Source organism: Drosophila serrata, unplaced genomic scaffold (genome assembly GCF_035046125.1).
Source record: "Drosophila serrata isolate PLE 108 unplaced genomic scaffold, ASM3504612v1 contig_184, whole genome shotgun sequence".
NCBI lineage: Eukaryota > Metazoa > Arthropoda > Insecta > Diptera > Drosophilidae > Drosophila > Drosophila serrata.
This window is the reverse complement of record NW_028257082.1, coordinates 4163096-4181065: the sequence shown is the minus strand read 5'-3', so window position 1 is coordinate 4181065 and position 17970 is coordinate 4163096. Positions and strand designations below refer to the sequence as shown.

The window sequence follows — 17970 nt, the reverse complement described above, 5'->3', positions numbered from 1 at the left end:
ATTTTTGCCGCTGCGGATGCCGGGGTTGATAGCATTCTGGTCTGCCCAACTGCGTTCTGCGCGACGACTTGGTGGTCATAGTTTAAGCTGTTCCATGATGTTACATGTCCATGATTCCCTGCTGTAGGTCGAGCTCTTCGCACGACGCAACCTGACAACAGGGAACAAGACTGTGCAAGACTGTGCATGTCCAAGTTTTAGCTGTTCCGCTGCAAACGTCGAATGTGTTTGGATCTCGTTGAAGCACGCTTTGTCCATGAATCGAGCTCTTCGCACGACGCAACCTGCACAACAGCGATCAAGACTGTGCACGACGTAGGCGGGATGCTAGGCGTGTCCACAGCAAGTACTGCCGGAACACGCCCTGCCGCAGCTGCAGCTGTGAGCCTGGTCTTTTTTACGTCTATATTTTGATTAAACAATCAATGCAATTTGTTAAAAAGAAATTACTTTAAAAGATTGTCTTTTTTTCTGCAAAAAAAAAAGAAACAAAAATTTACTTACCTTTTTAGATGTTGCTGCTGTGAAGTACAAATGAAAATGAAAGAATGAGAAGTTTTAATAACTGTCAACGGAATAACACTTGCATTTCAAAAAGAGAAAATACACCAGATTTTTTTGTCATTTTTAGTGCAATGCCAGTAGCGCACGAATGGCCACACTAATCTCATCTGGGCATCCTAGAACCATCTGCCACATCAGTTTTTTCGAAACTTTTATTTTGTTTGGTAAATAAACAATGTCAAAGCAAATTAAGAGTGAATTCTGATAAGCACTATCGAAAGCAGCTGTGTATTTGCTGCCCCAGTCTTCGTGTAGAGGACGTCCGCTGCTAACCCTTCCGCCACAGCATCCGATCCGCCGCCAAACCCATCTCGAGAGCAGTGGAACGAATGTGAAGATACAAAGGCAGCTTGTAGGACGCCGGCAGCGAGTGATGGTAAAAGAAGATACGCAGATTGGAACGACGACGTGTCACTGAGAAGCGAACGAACTAATAGCGCAAGTTAAAATGGATCAGCCCGGTGAAAATGTGGCCGGCAACATGCAGCCGCCTCAGCAGTCGGGCTCACCCAGGTTCTCGTTAGACATGCAGGGGTGAGTAATGGATACATCTTTCAGCAGGAAGGCCAACTGATCCGACGTTTTATATCTTCTCATGCAGCATGGGCAATCTGCCCTCGCCGTTGCAAATGATCCAGATGGTGCGCAACTCACTGCGTCCATGGATGGTCTTCTTTAACATCAACAACTTTAAGTCCGCCGTCAGCATGCAGAGACTAAACAACCGCGTCGTGCGCAACCTCTCCTACTTTCAGGCCAACTATGTCTTCATCTTTTTCGTTTTGATGATCTACTGTCTGTAAGTGTTTCCATTCCCGAAGTTGCAACAGTTAGTTAATGCCCTGTAATCCCCACCAGCATCACTGCGCCTCTCATTCTGTTGGTCATGGGGGCCGCCGCTTTGGGCTGCCATAAGTTGCGCACGCGCAACGCCACACTTTCCATAGGCGGCTACCAACTAACGCCCAACCAGCAGATAATAGTCCTTAATCTGGCCGCTGCGCCCATTCTGTTTATGGTGGGCGCCGGTGCCGCTCTATTTTGGACGCTGGGCGCCTCCTGCTTCGTGGTTGCCTTGCACTCCATCTTCTACAACATCGATGCTATTGTGACGGAAGAGAACGACGGATTCCTCGCCCAGGTTGTCTGACCGCCAGCCAGAATATAAACTTGCGGTATTCTGGGATCTGTGCGGATAACCGCCGGCGGGGACTGAAGGGACAGAGATATTCGCCACCATGGGGCCTTATTAGTCGTTACGGACAGTATGCAATATGCTAAATACACACATATTTATATAACGAATTCTAGTTTAGTTTTAGCTGCAGACATTGAATAAATACCAAACGATGACATTTCATAAGACTATGTATGTATTTAAAATTTGGCAAATTAAGCGTTTTTTCGAACCAAGATATGGAACGCATTCCGCAGAACTAGGCGAGATACGAAAAATACTTCCATAAACTGGCTGTCCCTGGTACCCATGTATACGTTGGTACTATTTTAACTCATTTTTAAAGGCTAGCTTAATGTGCCCTTTCGCTAAGGAAGATGTACATGTGGTCTTCTAATATAATAATAATTTAAACTCTCGCTGCCTAAATCATAGAAGTAACTAAAAATCTTCTGCGGAATGGGCCCAATATTGTGTTGAACAGAAACAATGAAAGACAAATTAAAAGTTATACATATAGCACAAAAGTACAACCAAATCGGTAGTGTTCAATGAGGTACAGGTAGTTAGAACTAGGAATGCTTTGTTAGCTTGCATAAGTCTTGGTCCTGGCCCAGTTTTGGGGGCCCTAGGCATATTGGGCGCTCGCCAGCGTCGTCGTCGTGTCCTGCTCCTCGTCGCTGGCCTGCTGGTCCAGTTTCTCAAATCCGTTTCGATCCCGATCAAGCAGGCCGCCAAGCTTAAAGCCATCGCTCTTTTCCCACGCATGCCGACGACTCCGAGATCCAAATGGCAGGCAACCTGTGGGAAATGTTGGGAGGAGGTTAACAATATCTATCGCCATGAAATATTCACGGGCACAGAGAACATAAGACAGATCCCCCGGTAGTTCATGCAAAGATCTGCGATCTGGCGTGCACTGGAACAAACCGAAAACGAAAACAGAGTACTTAAAGATTAACGTAAATTGTGTATGTTCATGTATTTTATAAAAAAGAATCGTAAATGTACACCAAATGCAACACAAAACTAATTTCACGAAAATAGAATGAAAACAATAAGTAATAAGTACAATTTTGTGGATGGAAGCGGGAATGTAAAGAGATTCCAAGTAAACTTAAAAGATAAACTAAACCACTACAAAATATATATAGCTATAGGATACATGAGTACGACAGCACAACACAGGACATTGAGTGATGGATTGTTTGATTGGGTTAGCACTGAGGATTAGCACAGACTCTGGTTGGAAGCGGTCAGTTTGCGGTAGACCAGGTCGCTGGGTGGAGAAGCGCTTATCGCTTGGTTACCTCGTTTCCGCCGACGAGCGAAGATGAGAGCCAGAGCGAAGGTGGAGCCAGCGAATAGCAGCATGAGTGAGGCCACCAGAATGGCCTTACCGCTGGGATGGTGTACCGTCTGTGCCGGCGCCGCATCCTCCGCGCCCACAACCTTATTGGTTCCGATGTTGCTAGTGTCCTTGGTTGCCGACAGAGACATCGGCTTGGTCTGCGATCTATGCACAAATTTATGAATGCGCATGGGAGACAGCTCGGCCACGTAGATCTCATTGCCGTCAGCGGTGACGGCCACGTCGTGCGGATTATGGAACTCCAGGTTGTTGGGCCCAAACTTGGATACCACCTGCTTGCTGCGCATGCTCAGCACGAAACCGTGCACCTCGTTATAGTGCTCTGGGTGGATACCCAGCTCGGCGGTGGGTCCGTTTACTATGACCAGCTGGCCACCTGTGGCGGAAAAGGGATATATTCAGGGATATTAAAACTGCATATGAACTTTTGAAAAGCACGAGAATTCATGAGAGATTCTCGTAACACCTCAGAAACACCGATATCAGCAGAAGATTAATCCACTCACCCGATGCCGGGGTGTAGGCCATGCTGAACAGGCGATCGCCTATCAGCTGGCTGTGGTACTGCGAATGAAAGGTGCCGTTCCTGGAGAAGAAGCACTGCACCCGCCCATTCTCTCGGTCCGCGGCACACAGAAGCTCCAGCTCTGGCACAAGGGTCAGGGCGTGGGGAATAGCAAAGTAATTCTGCGGCGCCACATCATACGAGACACCAGAGAAGGAGTTCTGACCCCAAAAGAGAATCAGTTCACCAGCACGCGTATACTTGAGGATGCGAGCGTTGCAGTATCCGTCTGCCACAAAGAAGTCGCCATTGTCTAACACCGCCACTGACGTGGGCTTGCAGAACTTCTTGCCGGAACCAGGTTTGAAAGCCGTTCCAAGCGTGAGCACCGGTTTTCCATCTCCACCGCGGGGTGGAAACTTGAAGACTTGATGCATGGCCACATCCGTCACCCAGACGTTGTCTTCGGGATCCACGGTTAGGCCGTGCGGCATGTAGAAGCTGGGGGGGAATATTGCGTTTACACCCAGAATTAATATATAAGTTTTGTATTAAGAGCTACTTACAAGTTCTTGCCCCAATCGTATTTCACTGCTCCTGTCGCTGGCTCCAGCGCCAGGATAGTGCTTTCCCTGATGGGTCCAAGGTACTGCTCCTGGTAGAGGTTCCTGTTGTCGAAGGTCTCCTGCCCCCAGACGCGGTTCACGCGATGAAAGATCACCACGTTGCCGGCCTTATCGAAACTCACGGCCGTAACGGCTCCCAGCTTCACATTGTTTGCCGGCCAGCCATACTGGTATGTATAAGCTGGGAATGGATGTAAGGAGAGTGTTAAATGGTATTTAGATTTATAGTCACAATAACAACTTACTACTATTCAGTTTGGACAACTCAGTCTTGACATCGGGTATCGCCTTTTGGGGCGGCTGTGGCCAAAACTGTGCGGGTGTCGCTCCTGCTCCCGAACCCTTGAGAATCTGCTGCAATCGCTCATTATTGCCATTGTTGATGTCCACATTCTGCAGATAACGCTGCGAACTTTGAGTCTAAAATGCGTGAATTCCGGAGTGAACAGATTAGCCAAGTTAGCAAAACAGAAAAAAATGCCACGGAGCACTCGCTCCGACGCACACACACACGCATTGCAGTAAAATCAATATGCAAAACATCTGTAGGCGCACAGAGCAAACATATGTTTCCCGATTCCAGTCTCGTGACGCCAGCAATTGACACTCCTCGCGTGCGCATCCAAATCAATGGCCGATTCGCCGACTCACCTGAGACGCTGCTGGCTGCAAGACGACGCCGAGGAGGAGGAGCAGGCAACAGATGGCCAGGGGGCTGCGGCTGCCCAGGCATTTGGCGCTGTCGTTGAAATGCATCGCTGTGGAATATATGTATGTATATCCGGGAATAGCAGCTGCTAGACTAATGCAGAGATCAGGGTCTGTGCTCGTAAACAAATGTCTCGACTCGGAATTACTACGAATGGTTTATGACGCGGCCATCTTTGCTATTGACTGTTGAATGAGATGTGCGCAAGGGCGTAGGTAGACGGAATTTTCGGGGGTCCTTTCAGTGTGGCCGTAAAAGTGTATTTTCTATCAAAGTTGCATTAAATAGCGTGCTAAATCTAACAGCTAGCGGTTTTAAAATATGTCTTTAATATTCTATTTATGGAAAACTTTATTTTCTCAGCCGTCTTTAAAATCAATTACTTTGAAAAAACATAGTCCCTTTTATTCCAGACACACTACGCTCCTCGTCTAAACAGATGTTCTGAGGCGTTAGTACATTTTTGAGTCGCTCTTGCACTTTTGTTTACTTCCGCGTTTAAATTAACTGTTGCGAAAATGTCGAAATCAGACCTGGACAAAAGCATCGAGCTGATTACGGAGACAGAGGAGCTGGCCGACAAGATTCTGTCCAACAAGCAGGAGCTGCAGGCGATGGACAAACGGCGCCAGGATACGCGTCAGGCGATGCGGCTGATAAATAAATCGGAGGACAAGAAATGTTGGATCACCATTGGGAGCATGCTGGTCAAGGTGCAGCGGGAAAAGGCCTTGGAACTCCTCAAAAAAGGTGGGAAAATTGTTCTCATGCTATGTCAGAGTATCACCAACTATTTTCCGCAGATCAAGAGCAAATTGAGCAGCAAATAAACCTTATGTACTCGGAGCAAAAAGTTTTGGTCAACAAGCATCGCGATTTGGAGTTCAAATCGCCCTACTCAGGCACTCATTTAAAGGCACTGGACAAGAAGGAGTTTAATGCTCTAAAAGCTAATCTGCCATTGCTCTGAAACCTGCTATTTAAGTAAATTTATTTAAAAAAAGGTTTTGTTTTGGTTTTCTTGGCAGTGTGACCATTGCATTAGCGGCAAAATATTCCAAATATTCGATTGTCCCTCGTATTACAGAGGTAGGAAGTCCACGATATATGTATTTCTAATCGATACTATCACGAGTGTGGCTCGAGACTAGAAAGTCTGGCAACGGCAAGTCTCCAAAATGTCGAGTCTTGCCCGACATATAAGGTTTTCATTTTCAAATATGCCAGATGTAGCTTGAACTAAGCAAAATGAAATTGTTATTCAACATTTTACATCTTACACGTCTAGATAACCATCTTACACGTTTACAGATAAATGCTCATGTAGAAGCAGAATTTCCACGTTGGAAGTAAAATTCATTAACGTATCCGCGCTCAATAACAGAATTCTCTCTCGTTGGCTGTACTTTAACAGAACAGAAAATATATCAAAATACCAAAATTTCAATATTATTTTGTGGTATTCTTTTATATTTTGTTTCTGGTCACTCTGACTTCAGAAGCTTTTATATACCATTCGGTTCACCGCCAGATAAAACGATCAATTGATATTGATTGCATTGATTTCGGTAATCGGGAAGTAATTGAATATCGCCAAGATCGCTGACATTATCCCCAAACTTTCGTAAAACGTGCGCTCTTACGTCGGTTGAGCTAGCGTGTGTGTTTTGTGTGTGTGGTGAGTTCTCCTCTCCCACTGGCCCCCTCTCTCTTTCTGTCACTCTTTCCCCCCGCCCCTCGTTTGGCCCCACGTTGGCTCAGCGCGCAAAAGTAAAGTTTAGTGCAAATAAATAGCTTTGCTTATCTCAAAGCGCGGGCTCGAATGATGAACATGTGCCTGTGTCTGCGTGCTAGTGTGTGCCGAGTGAGTGCGAGTGTTGTTAATTAATTTACAAAACAGAAGTGCGAAAAGGCAAACGAAAAACAACAACAGCAACAACAAGCTAGGAACGGTAGTGGCATGTGGGGCAATTCGCCCACCTAAAAAGCACCAGTCCCCCCCTCCGCCTGCGTGAACTGCAGCCTGCAGCCAGAAAACGAAAGTTCTTTTACATGTAACAAACAAAAACAACAACAACCACCACACGTAAATACTCTGAGAGAGCAGAGAGAGGCCGCTGCAAAGTGAGAGAGAGAGACAGCGGACCAGAGAGCCACTCGGACACTTGGCCTTGAACTTGTGCGACGGTAAGTTGAATTAAGCTTTATGTTTTTCTACTCTTCTTCGCTTGCACTTCTTGCAACAAAGGGTCCCAACCTCGATTGCATTGTTTTTGGTTTGGTTGCTCACAGGAAAGAGGTAGAGGAAAACTCTCCTTTCCCCGCCCCAAAACTCTCTTTCGGTTCAGTTTCAAACTCGAAATTCCAACTTAATAGTTTTGTTTTTGCATATGAGATCGTTTTATCCCCAAATGCAGCATATTTAAGTGACAGCCTCTCTTTTCCCGCTCCCTCTTAGTCTTTGCTCTTGATGAGACGACAATTGACGGGCAGACGAAGAGAGTCAAAAGAATCATGAGGCGGGCATTGCCTCCCCCACTTACACTGCAAAAAACGAGGGAACTTAAGTAACACTTATTAGCAATTATTACCTCAGACACTGGCAATGCACTCGCTGTGTGTGTGTGTGTGTGTGTGCGAGAAAACCCCAACGAAATGCTGTTACAAAATAACTGCTCGGGTAACTGGGATTTTCTTTCGTTTAATTATTGTAATTGTTTTATTTGCATGCTAAATGTTTAAAACATACAAAGTTTCCACTGTGTGTGGAAAATCTTTGTCCCATCATTGTAAATTTCGCCAGTCACGAATTTAACAAGATCTTTATAGTAAGATATCATGTTTGGTTTATAGTACACAGAATCTTAATCAATTAAAGCGGATTTTTTGGAATTTTTGAAATTAAATTTTGTGTCTAGGAACTTGATGTAGTAATATCTCTATATTTATAACGATTTTTCAAACTTTCTAAGAATTATATAGGATTTAATTATTATTATTTAGAGCTAGAAGAAGCTTTATCATGATATTATCCTCTAGATGTAACTATATACATATATTTATCGTATATTGAGATAATCCAAGAAGTTTATGATGGTTTTTGGGCTTTTTTTTAGACTAAAGAAGATATCAAGACAAAGTCATTGCTTATCATCTTTAATTATTATTGAGAGATGTTGATGGAAAGTTCCATTAAGTTGCCTGGAGTTTCTTTTGATTGGCATTTCAATTGTTGGGCGTTATTATACAGTCTCGAAATCGAATTCTCGAATTAAACAGAAGAATGCCCTTTTTCCCCAGTTGGCGCATGCAAACAAACATTCATACATATAGCTCACCTGAGCTATTGTCACTTCTTATGCCATAATATAATTGTTCAATAAGCTTACAAGCAACGGGAGGAGAACAAACAAAAAGTCAATAAATAAAACAAGTTTTCAAAGTACACGAAAAATTGAGAATTAGCTTTATTGTTGTTGCTGTCGTCGACTTCTAATACTCCATCGGTGTCTCTATATATTTACTTACACATGTGTATGAGCTTTAATATAATTTGTAAAAATATGCGAATTAATGTTGCGATGGAAGGAAACAAGTTTTAAGCCATTTATTTATTTATTTGAATTTCGTTTGTGATTAGGAAGTGTGCGCGATTGAGTCAGCCGAATGGAACGTAGCAAAAGTGCCTGGGAAATGCACGTGTCACTTGAAAACCAATGATAATTTTAATGATAAAAACAAATTGGCAAAATGGCAACAAAATATTAAGGAATTTTGTGTAGATTGTGAGCGCTTTTCCTCTCACACACTTTTCTCGTTGGCAGTTGCTGTACGTTAAGGATCTGCGGCAGCTTGAGGAATTTTCGTTTCGCTTTTTTGTAAAATATTGCCGGCCAGGCTTGATTAATTATGGCTTGTCCGCTGCCGTTGTCGTTGTCGTTCAAAATGCTCAACTAGGCGTCCGTTGTCTAGTGTGTGTGTGTGTGTTGTGTGTGTTGTGTGTGTTGTTGTTGCCCACTGGGTGTGTTTTTGTAGTGTGTATGCGCAAGGGGCGTGCGTCCAGTTGAGTCCGGTTTCGTTTGGCAGTTGCAAGTGCAGCACGGCGCTTGGAAATACCCTCGCAGTGGGTATGATGGGCTCTAGCATCAAAAGCTTCAAAGATAGGCGAGGCTCATTTTGTAGATCTTATAACTTATAACAAGAAAGGAATCTAACTTTGCCGAAGTTTGTATATACACTTGCAAATCATAAAATCAATTTTGAAATTCAAAAATATTAAAAAGAAAGCTACATATCTGAGTAGATAAAAATATTTTGAAAAAAATCATAGTATTTATTTTTATTAATTTTTGCATAATTAAATCATGTTGCGCCTTACAGGGTATCCGAAGTGGCGTCTACTCAAAAATAGTAGCCTTACCTTTCGGGTTCCGCGTTGATTTGATATTGCATTTTTGAAATTTCAGGCACGTTGCAGGTAACAACAATGGTTGCCGTTTTCTTGTTGCTGTTGTTGTCTTTGTTGCTCTGCATTTAATTTTTAGCCATGTGGTGTATCCACTTTTTTTTTTCGCTGTTGACCAAAGACGCGATCTAAAATTTTCCATGCACATGTTTTCTATCCTCTGCCCCTCCCCGCTTCCTCTTCCGCTTTCTATTCCCCGTTTTGTTTGTATTAGATTGTTAAATAATATTAAATGAATTTGCTTTAAATCGGACAGCTGATTTGGCAGCAGCTGACTGCGAATGGAGAGGGCAAAAAGAGAGAGACAAAAGAGAGCCAAAGGCAAACAAACATATTTGACAGACTAACTGGCGGAATTTTCTATGTGGGAGTCAGGGAAAAGGGGTGGCGGGTGGTGCGGAATTTGATTGTTCTATCAATTTCTGCGCCGCACTTTACACATGCGTCACACACATACACACATACGCATTCCTCCGAGAAATTCAATAATAAAACGCAGAATATGATAATCAAGCTGAAAAAGAGGAAAACAAACTCACCACTGACTGTTTATCAAAGAGAGTGCGCGAGAGAGCAAGCTTTCTGACACACCGACACAAAAAAGCGAATTGAGTTAGGAACGGCCAGCTCCCCACCTCCCCACCTCCCCGCCACCCCATCGTCCAGCCCACTCACAGCTGGGCCACTTGTTGATGTGAGAGAGAGAGAGCACAGAGAGCGGAACTCACCACTGGGGCATCGATTGTGGTGGCCTTTGCGGCAACAACAAACAGCAAAGCTGCCCTTTTTTTCCGCCGCCAGAGAGAGAGCCAGCTCCTTTGCTGGGTCCTCTCTTGCTCTCCTGCTCTCTCCGTGAAACTTATCAAGGTCGTTGGTTGGCTTGGCGTTTTAGTTTTTTTTTTTCGCTGTTGTAAGCGGGTTTTTCTACTTGTCCACCAACCGCACCAACCCTCCACCCCACCGGGCCCCCCTTTACCCGCTCTGCAGGTTTACCATCATCCTTTGGCAACAAAAAATTCTTTTGCTTTTATGTTATTGGGTTTCTCCTGCTTTTTGCTGTTTCGCATGCCTTTGGCTTGTTATTCGTTATTGCGCCTGGCTTGTTGTTGCTTTCCTGCTTCTCCTTGCCGTGCACTGAAAGAAAATAAATAGATATCCTGAATGCCAAAGGAATACTTATTAAGAGTTTAAAACTCAACCAAGTTCACTGGACTTGATGAAACGAAAAGTGATAAAACAGAAATTCTTATCTCTAGACAAAAACAAGACCGATAAGAAATGTTTTACATAACATTTGATTATGATAATGGCTATATTATGTCTGTTTTGCCTTGTTTGGTGATGTGCTTATATAGAATTTAGTTGAATACATTTTTATTAATCCTATGAGGATTTTATTATTAATTCTAAAGTTTTATAATTTATGGAGTAACTCCTTGGTTTCTCCAAGTGTATGCTGCCTGGTAAGGTGTTCCCATTCCATACTTTTAGCCGCGACGCCCACTGTTGGGCACTTTCCGTTGTTGTTGTTGGTGTTGTTGGTGTTGTTGTTGTTGTTGTTGTTGTTGTTTCTGCTGTTTAATTTACTTCGTTTACCTTGCCCCAGCGTTTATATTGCGCGTGTCCCTGATCCTGAGGTTTTCCCACCTCCTTCCCACAGTCCTTCTACCCCACAAACTCCCCAAAACCCCTCGCCCCACTGCGTTTATTTGCTTTATGTAAACAGCATGAAATGCCACTGGAACTTAACTAAATTGTTTGAAATTATGCTTGCTAAAAGTTGTGAGGGGATTCCAACAGTGTTGTTGTTGTTGTTGCTTCTTCAGCAGCTCGTTAGATGCGGCTAAAAAGTTTTTAGCCATGAAAATTATTTGCACCAACTTTTAGGTCACACTTTAAATAAGGCAAATAAAATGGAATGTAAGGAAAATGTGGTCAAAGGAATTACAACCATACTATTGTTTGCATAATAAGGAAAAGGATAAAGCAAAGACTGTTGTTGAAACTGAGTTGAGGTGAGGCTTTAATTACTGCAAGTTATAGAGGTTTAATTAAAATTAAAATTTTCTAAAACATTTATCAGCCTCCTCTGATGTTGAAATTCCTCTTGAACTGCAACAGAATCCATTATGGCGGGATATGATATACCAGTAGGGTTTCCTACCTCCCCCCCCCATTTGGAATTCCTATACCCCTCCAGGTGCCAGAGAATACCAGTTTTTATTCCCTCACTTCAGTCCAGTAACTTACAGCTCGTAACTAGTGCAGTAGCAAGATTCGTGATTCGCACGATAACCAGATTTCCAGCAGAAGATTACACGATTGCACCACGGTGCGTATACGTCATAACTACTTCCCCCTCGCTGTTGCATTCACTCCGGTTGCCACTCCAACGACACTCCACTGTGCCACAGGTTAGCGCGCTTTAATGCCGCCATCTATTTTTAGCCATTTCTAATGAGCGGTTGCTATTTTTAGGCCAGGTGCTCTCGTGTTCGAGCTTTCGCCCCGTCAACTCTGCGAGTTTGGTTTCGTTTTCCACTGCACAGCAGAAAACGCAGGCGGCGGATGGATTGCTTGGCTTTGGACGACGGGTGGAAGTGGCCACTTGATTGCCGATCTTTGGCTATATGCTTGCTCTCTGTTTTGGGCCGCTTGTCTGGCTTTTTTTTTGTGCCTCTGTCCGTTCTTTTTGCCAGATCATTATCATCATTGCAGTTTCGTTTTATTTTTTTCTTCTTCTTTTTCTTTGATCTGTTTTTGGCCAACGTTGGTAATTGTCTTTTGATGGCATTGATCACTTGAGACCAGCTAGTTGAACGGGTTTTTTATAAGGCTCGAAAAGGGGGATAGGGTATTACACATGGCTAATGCAAGTTGTTTTATAGGTAACATGAACATAATTAAGTCACTGATTTATTCTTCTTTAAATATTTATTGTTATTTAAATGATAAAAGACAATTTTCACCAGGATTCTTTATAGTTTCTTAATGCTTTTTCTTGATGGAAACTGCGATTTAATAGTGAAGATTTTAACTAAAGAAAATGAAGTTAAATTGCCCTGCGATTTCCCTAAACACTATTAATTTCTTTACTACCTTGTAGAGCATTTACAGTTCCAAACCATTTCAAAATAGCCACTTCATAAAAGACAAAAAAAAAAAACGAAAGAAAAGGTTCAGAGGCGAAAAAAACAAACTCGAAAAAAATACTTCATTTGTTCCACTTGTGGCGTTGAGTGCCAAAAATCGCCAACATCATAATGTTTGATGACTGTGAAAGTTTCCAAATGGTTCATTAAGCCGCTTAAATACGTTACACAGTCCAAAATAGTGTGTGTGTCTTTGCAGGGTACAGTTTTGTGTGATCTCCCAGTGGGAGATCATTAGAATCTGGGCAACGGGAAATGGCCAGAACATAGACATTAACCAGGCCCTCGTTTTGCTAATGGAGCAGGATGAACCGAAAATTCCGTCCAAAATTAATGTGTTTTACTAACCACACCGCAAAATATCGTGGGGCCTGTCTTTGGAGTGCGATAAAATGCCACTTTTTGACCACCAACTGGTCAACCTTCAAATAGACATTTATGTATCTAATTTTAGACCGGATAAATATAGTGGGGACAATTAGAGACTCAAACAATGCCCAGTCAAACAGTTCAATTCAAATACTCTGACCAAAAAAAAGAAAATAAATGGAATAATGGGAAGGAAAGGTGGTTTGGGTGTAAGCTAATGAATTATCTAAATTATGGGTCATCTATAAATGCTTGAGAGCCCAGCAGATGCGTCGTCCTTAAAAAGAGTGGGAGCAGCGACCCCGATGGGGAAAATCACCTATAATTACACTAACAATGAACTTGGGTCCTTTACCTGGTCAACAGTCGTAGGAGTTGACCTTCTCCATTTAATGGAATATATTATTTTTATAACAGTTACGTCGGCTAACGACTTTAATAAGTTCGTGTTTAAGTATTTTTCCCCCAATTAGGAGCTCAAGGCTTTGACTTACTTTATCGAGGGGGTTCCAAATTGAAATGTACAATTTCTTTTTTAAGTATTAAAAGTAGCAGGTTTTGGTTAAATAATTAAAGCTGCTATTGTTCAAAACCAAATGCTCTTTGGAAGGTTATTTCTATAGTTTAGTTTTCTTTAATTCTTGAATTCATTAAAAGTCACAGAGAGTTAGTAGCAAAGGCTGACCCATGGAATACTTAAAGGTACAAACAATCCTTGTCTAACCTTATTATTCTTGATTAAAGATTCTGCTTACAACATTTAATTCGCATTAAAAGTTTCTTTTAGGTAGAAAATCTGTTTCCCAACAAACATCTTTAAAGTTTTGGGGCGACGAAAAGTTTGATGCTGCCAGCGAATTCAATTGGAGCAAAAACAAAGCAGAACTTTTTAATCAGGCAAAGTTTAAACGAATGTAAATGAGCAATAAAAGTGATTTAATTCGTGCTGATGCGTAAAAAGCGAAAACATTCGCATTCCACGAGACTATTTAAGGAGCCGGGGCCCTCGATCAAATCATGAAAATTACAACTCATTCACGTACTTAGACATTTTGGTTAATAAGTTTCTAGTGTGCGGCGAACACGATTGTTTGGCTAGCCAAAAAAAAAAAAGAAATAAATTAAATAAATAAATATTTGTCTTGCCAAAAAGTTCTCTCCCTCTCTCACTCTCCCATAATGATTTTTCTTTGTTATGAATTTATAATATAGAAAAAAAGGAGAATAAATAAATAAATAACAATGAAGCGGCTGAAGTATTACCTTGAGATCATTAGCAATTCGATGAGGCCGGAGAGACAGCTGGAGATGCAGATAGAGAAGGCGGTTTGCCACGTCATGGTCTTGTCTCCGCCAAAAATCAAATCGAATCTTTTGGGCAAGCCAAAACTCTTGACGAACCGAGACTCGATTTGATTTAATTGCTTTCATTGGGCTAACCATTATTAATGAATAGGAAGAGTTCTCTTTTTCGCAACCATTATTCGTGTGTGTTTTTGGCTAACGGGCATCTGTCTGGCCCGATAATGAAGATAACAGCTTTTCGCATAAGATAACTATTTTTAGTCCAAGTATTTTTGGATCTCGCTGTGATTGAGGCTAATCTTTGCTTCGTCTAGTTTCTGTTCTCCACGAGGAGAACACTTTCCTGACGTCATTGGGGGAGTTCTTCACTTCAGTTGTTTGACAACGCTCGAAAAACTTCTCTAGTTTCAAAAGGCTGTCAAGGGGACTCCAATGATGAACAAAGCAAATATTGCAGACTTGAAGTGCGGAAATCGAGAGTTTATTCGCAGAGATACCCTGTAAAAGATAAGGTTCTGGCAAGTAAAAGTTATCTAAAAGTTTCAGGCGGACTTTCTTAGAAGAATGTATATACAACTGTATATAAGATACGTGAAAATCCGATAAAAGATACTTACATTCCAGACATGTAACGTAATGTACAAGCTATGTTTGCAAAAGATTTCGGAATATATAGAGGGCTTGTTACATTATCTCTGGACTTTCCTTAACGGTTTTATATACCCAAAGTCTTTCAATTATCATAGGTATCATTCCAATTCCAAGTGACGCATTGTTCTAAGAGATACACACAGCATCTCAAAGAGTGGAAAAAATACGAACAAATTCTTTTGCTTTGACAGCTTTCAAGCCCAAAGACATTTGCTGCTCATCGTGTCCAAGTGATTAAGGTGTCAATTGGGCAAAAAATACAACAAAATCGAAGGAACTGAACGCGAGTGAACGAATCGAATGTTGGTGAAAACACACCGTAAACACAGTTAAGCCGACATCGAAATCACATAAGAAATGAGTTTTTAAACAACCGCTTCAGTAGCAATGCTACAGGAAAAAATACAAATAAGACACGGAATAAAAAAAAAAAAAAAATCTTAATCAAATAACAAAAAAATGAAAATGGTTACGCACAAGGTCTCAGAAAAAAAACAAGAAAGGAAACTAAGCCAAAGTTTATATACCCTTACAATTTGCCACTAAATTATATGATATAATCGGAAATCGATTCTAGATTAGCATAACATACACTGAATCAATATTTGCTAATTTATTTATAGAACAATTTTCTCAACAAATCCAAGTTTCAAAAACTTATAACTAAGCCAAAAAAGCATTAATTTTAATTCGGAAAGCTGACCTACTCAAGTTTTTGTTAGGCCAATAAATCTGCATACTTAGTTTAAAATTTTTAATTTTTGTAAATTTTTAAAAATTGTAACGATGTAACCCCTTATAAAATTGACTTTTGATGCTGATCAAGAATATATATGATTTATAGAGTCGGAAACGACTCCTTCATAGCGTTACAAGCTTCTGACTAAAGTTAAATTTCTCTGAAAGGGTATTAAAAAAAGGGTCAAAAATATCTATTTTTTAGCTGATAGAGAGTTGGGAGTGGTGAAAAGAGGGGCGGTGGTATGATAAAGCAGCTAAGCAAATAAATCAATAATGAAAATATTAGAGGCGACAGGTTCACAAAGTGTTTTATATGATTTGTGGCCTTCTCTTTCGTTTGAAAAAATAAAAGAGTTATTGAGAATAATAACCAAGAACAACAAATAGAAGACAACCGGTTCTCAAGAGATTTCACGCGTGAATCGTTAAACGTCAATTAAAGCTTAATGCGATGTCCGAAAAACGAGCATCACAGATTCCCGTTCAGCTAAGTTTTTTCTTTCTTATTTTTTTAAGTTTTAATTTTTTTTCTCATAATTTTTGCTTTTGGCACGTGAAGCTGAATACTCGCTGAAAATTGTGTTTGCTTCTTGATCACTGATCACTGATCGCTGATCGGTGCTACGCCCTCTCGCTCCCCTTGGCCGGCGATCGTGCGTTTAACTGTTAACAAATCGTGCACACGCTGATGTCATATGCCACCAGCTTTAATCGCACTCTGTCTCTCTCTCTCTCTCTCTCTATCTCTCTCGCTCGGACGATGTTTCTTGCTCGCTCTTATCGCCGGTGTGATGTCATTATGCAGCCGTCGTTGTCAATGCACAGGGGGAAAATACACTCATACTGATATAGGAATTGATCATCAACAGGGTATTTCTTTATGTCACAATAGATTATTTTTGTGACTTTTAAAGCGCGACACTCAAGCATATTAGATTTATGTTTTTGTTAGACTCTCAAAGCTCTAAAACAAATAAATTAAAAAGTCCAGTCGTTGCCTTTTTCACTCGGATTCTTTGTGATACAGTCATAATTTGCTCAAACATATAAAGCGTTGTAGAATTATAAATTAGTATTTCACTTAGTCTTCGTGTTTCCAATACATTATGGATGGTATGTTTGCTAAATTAAAATGACAATCAAGCATATCAGAATTATGCATATTTTAAATACACTACATTTGAAATATACTCATTTTATACTATCTAGATTTAAAAACACCTTACTTTATTATTTACCAAACAATATCTAGACTTTTCAAAATACCTCTTACGTTATTATAGTAATCATATTGATTTTTAGTAATTAATCTTAAATTTAATCAACATTTTTCTCAGTGTTATTGCGATCTCTATCTCTGACTGGGAATCTCTTACTCCGCTCGTTTTGAGCTCTTTCTTATTCTCTATCTCAGAGTTTATTCTAATTGGATTGTGTGCGCTGTTCAAACCGGGAATTTGTTGACTTTTTGTCATGTTTGTTTATCACTTTTTTTTTTTGAGGCCTGCTCTGCTTTTGTCACAGTGCAGCCTCCCTAAAAGCACCGAACATGCAGTATTCAATCAAATGAGTAATTCCAGCGAAGTGGCACTGTTTCCCGTATCACTTTATCTGCTCATTCTAGCAATAAATGCTAATTTACAGCATTTGAAATTTACACGTGACTTTAGTTGAGCATTTGGAAACTTATACTCATGTGTGTGTGTACAGTATTTAAGTGTGTGTGTGTGTGGTGTTGATTAAATAAGTTGTTGTTGTTTTGCTCTGTTTGCCATTGTTCTCCTTGTTTGCTCCCTTAGTGTTATTGACTCGAAATATTACGCATACGACGCGTGTGCTGACAAAACAACAATCTCGTAGATGTTGTAAAGCAAACATGTGTTACACAACCTAAATAGATACATTTTGTCGATTTTAATTTGGCAGGAAAAGTAAATTAATCTTTAACTATTTTTGGGTGAATTTATAAAAGGAGTAAAGGGAAAATTCTTAATTTAAGCTTTCAAAACTTATAAATGCATAACAAAAGGTATGCTTAAGCAATCCTTCTTACAATAAGTGACTTAATTCTTAGTAAGTTAAGCTTCTTTGACTTGCTTATCTCTTACTATATGTTTTCTTTACTTTTGAAATTATTTAAACCTTAAGAAAATCCATTATTTGACAATTTTTTTTATTAATTAGTCCCTTTACGACTTGTGGCTTTGTTCTTATATAATTTCTTTGAACCTTTAGCCTTATTGCGCAACATTGTTTGTTTGCAAAGAAGGCATAAACTAATTAAAAAGCAATGTGGGGCGTTCAAGGAAAGGGTTGAGGTTTAAACGCTGTTTA

At 40.8% G+C, this 17970-nt stretch overlaps 4 protein-coding genes across 19 annotated transcripts in view; 3 read left to right on the top strand and 1 right to left on the bottom strand.

Moving 5' to 3' along the window:
- Positions 1–519: 519 nt before the first annotated feature.
- LOC110180894 (prenylated Rab acceptor protein 1) lies at positions 520–1927 on the top strand. Of its 2 annotated transcripts, XM_020948671.2 has the most exons (4): positions 520–728; positions 789–1098; positions 1166–1363; positions 1423–1927. In XM_020948671.2, the coding sequence occupies exons 2-4, from the start codon at positions 1013–1015 to the stop codon at positions 1712–1714; spliced, it is 576 nt and encodes a 191-aa protein (XP_020804330.1). In that variant the 5' UTR covers positions 520–728; positions 789–1012; the 3' UTR covers positions 1715–1927. The 2 variants fall into 2 exon arrangements, with proteins under 2 accessions (XP_020804330.1, XP_020804262.1); XM_020948603.2 differs by having other exon boundaries at positions 521–1098.
- Pal1 (Peptidyl-alpha-hydroxyglycine-alpha-amidating lyase 1) lies at positions 1915–5373 on the bottom strand. Of its 3 annotated transcripts, XM_086828224.1 has the most exons (7): positions 4896–5373; positions 4490–4664; positions 4185–4425; positions 3620–4119; positions 3052–3489; positions 2610–2660; positions 1915–2542 (listed from the first exon to the last, which is right to left on the bottom strand). In XM_086828224.1, exons 1-6 carry the CDS (start codon positions 4998–5000, stop codon positions 2632–2634), a joined length of 1488 nt encoding a protein of 495 aa, XP_086684350.1. In that variant the 5' UTR covers positions 5001–5373; the 3' UTR covers positions 1915–2542; positions 2610–2631. The 3 variants fall into 3 exon arrangements, with proteins under 3 accessions (XP_086684350.1, XP_086684351.1, XP_020804066.2); XM_086828225.1 differs by lacking the exon at positions 2610–2660 and having other exon boundaries at positions 2983–3489; XM_020948407.2 differs by lacking the exon at positions 2610–2660.
- On the top strand, positions 5367–5962 carry Pdrg1 (Pdrg1 prefoldin-like subunit). Its single transcript, XM_020948765.2, has 2 exons — positions 5367–5703; positions 5757–5962. The coding sequence occupies exons 1-2, from the start codon at positions 5472–5474 to the stop codon at positions 5921–5923; spliced, it is 399 nt and encodes a 132-aa protein (XP_020804424.2). The 5' UTR covers positions 5367–5471; the 3' UTR covers positions 5924–5962.
- A 439-nt stretch (positions 5963–6401) lies between these two features.
- Mef2 (myocyte enhancer factor 2) overlaps positions 6402–17970 on the top strand; it is a 49695-nt gene continuing 38126 nt past the window's right edge. For 8 of the 13 annotated variants that reach the window (XM_086828223.1, XM_020961939.2, XM_020961931.2 and 5 more), the window contains exon 1: positions 6402–7140. The gene's annotated coding sequence lies outside the window, so the exon portion shown is untranslated. The remainder of the gene's footprint in view (positions 7141–17970) is intronic. The other 5 variants (XM_086828221.1, XM_086828217.1, XM_086828211.1 and 2 more) reach the window with 1 other exon arrangement.

Coding starts and splice junctions, on each gene's coding strand:
- Pdrg1 (XM_020948765.2), top strand. CDS start 5,472: ATGTCGAAATCAGACCTGGACAAAAGCATCGAGCTGATTACGGAGACA. Junction 5,704..5,756: donor CTTGGAACTCCTCAAAAAAG/GTGGGAAAATTG, acceptor TATTTTCCGCAG/ATCAAGAGCAAATTGAGCAG.
- Pal1 (XM_086828225.1), bottom strand. CDS start 5,000: ATGCATTTCAACGACAGCGCCAAATGCCTGGGCAGCCGCAGCCCCCTG. Junction 4,120..4,184: donor TACGATTGGGGCAAGAACTT/GTAAGTAGCTCT, acceptor ATTCCCCCCCAG/CTTCTACATGCCGCACGGCC. Junction 2,543..2,982: donor ACTGACCGCTTCCAACCAGA/GTCTGTGCTAAT, acceptor CATTTCCCACAG/GTTGCCTGCCATTTGGATCT.
- LOC110180894 (XM_020948671.2), top strand. CDS start 1,013: ATGGATCAGCCCGGTGAAAATGTGGCCGGCAACATGCAGCCGCCTCAG. Junction 1,099..1,165: donor TTCTCGTTAGACATGCAGGG/GTGAGTAATGGA, acceptor CTTCTCATGCAG/CATGGGCAATCTGCCCTCGC. Junction 1,364..1,422: donor GTTTTGATGATCTACTGTCT/GTAAGTGTTTCC, acceptor AATCCCCACCAG/CATCACTGCGCCTCTCATTC.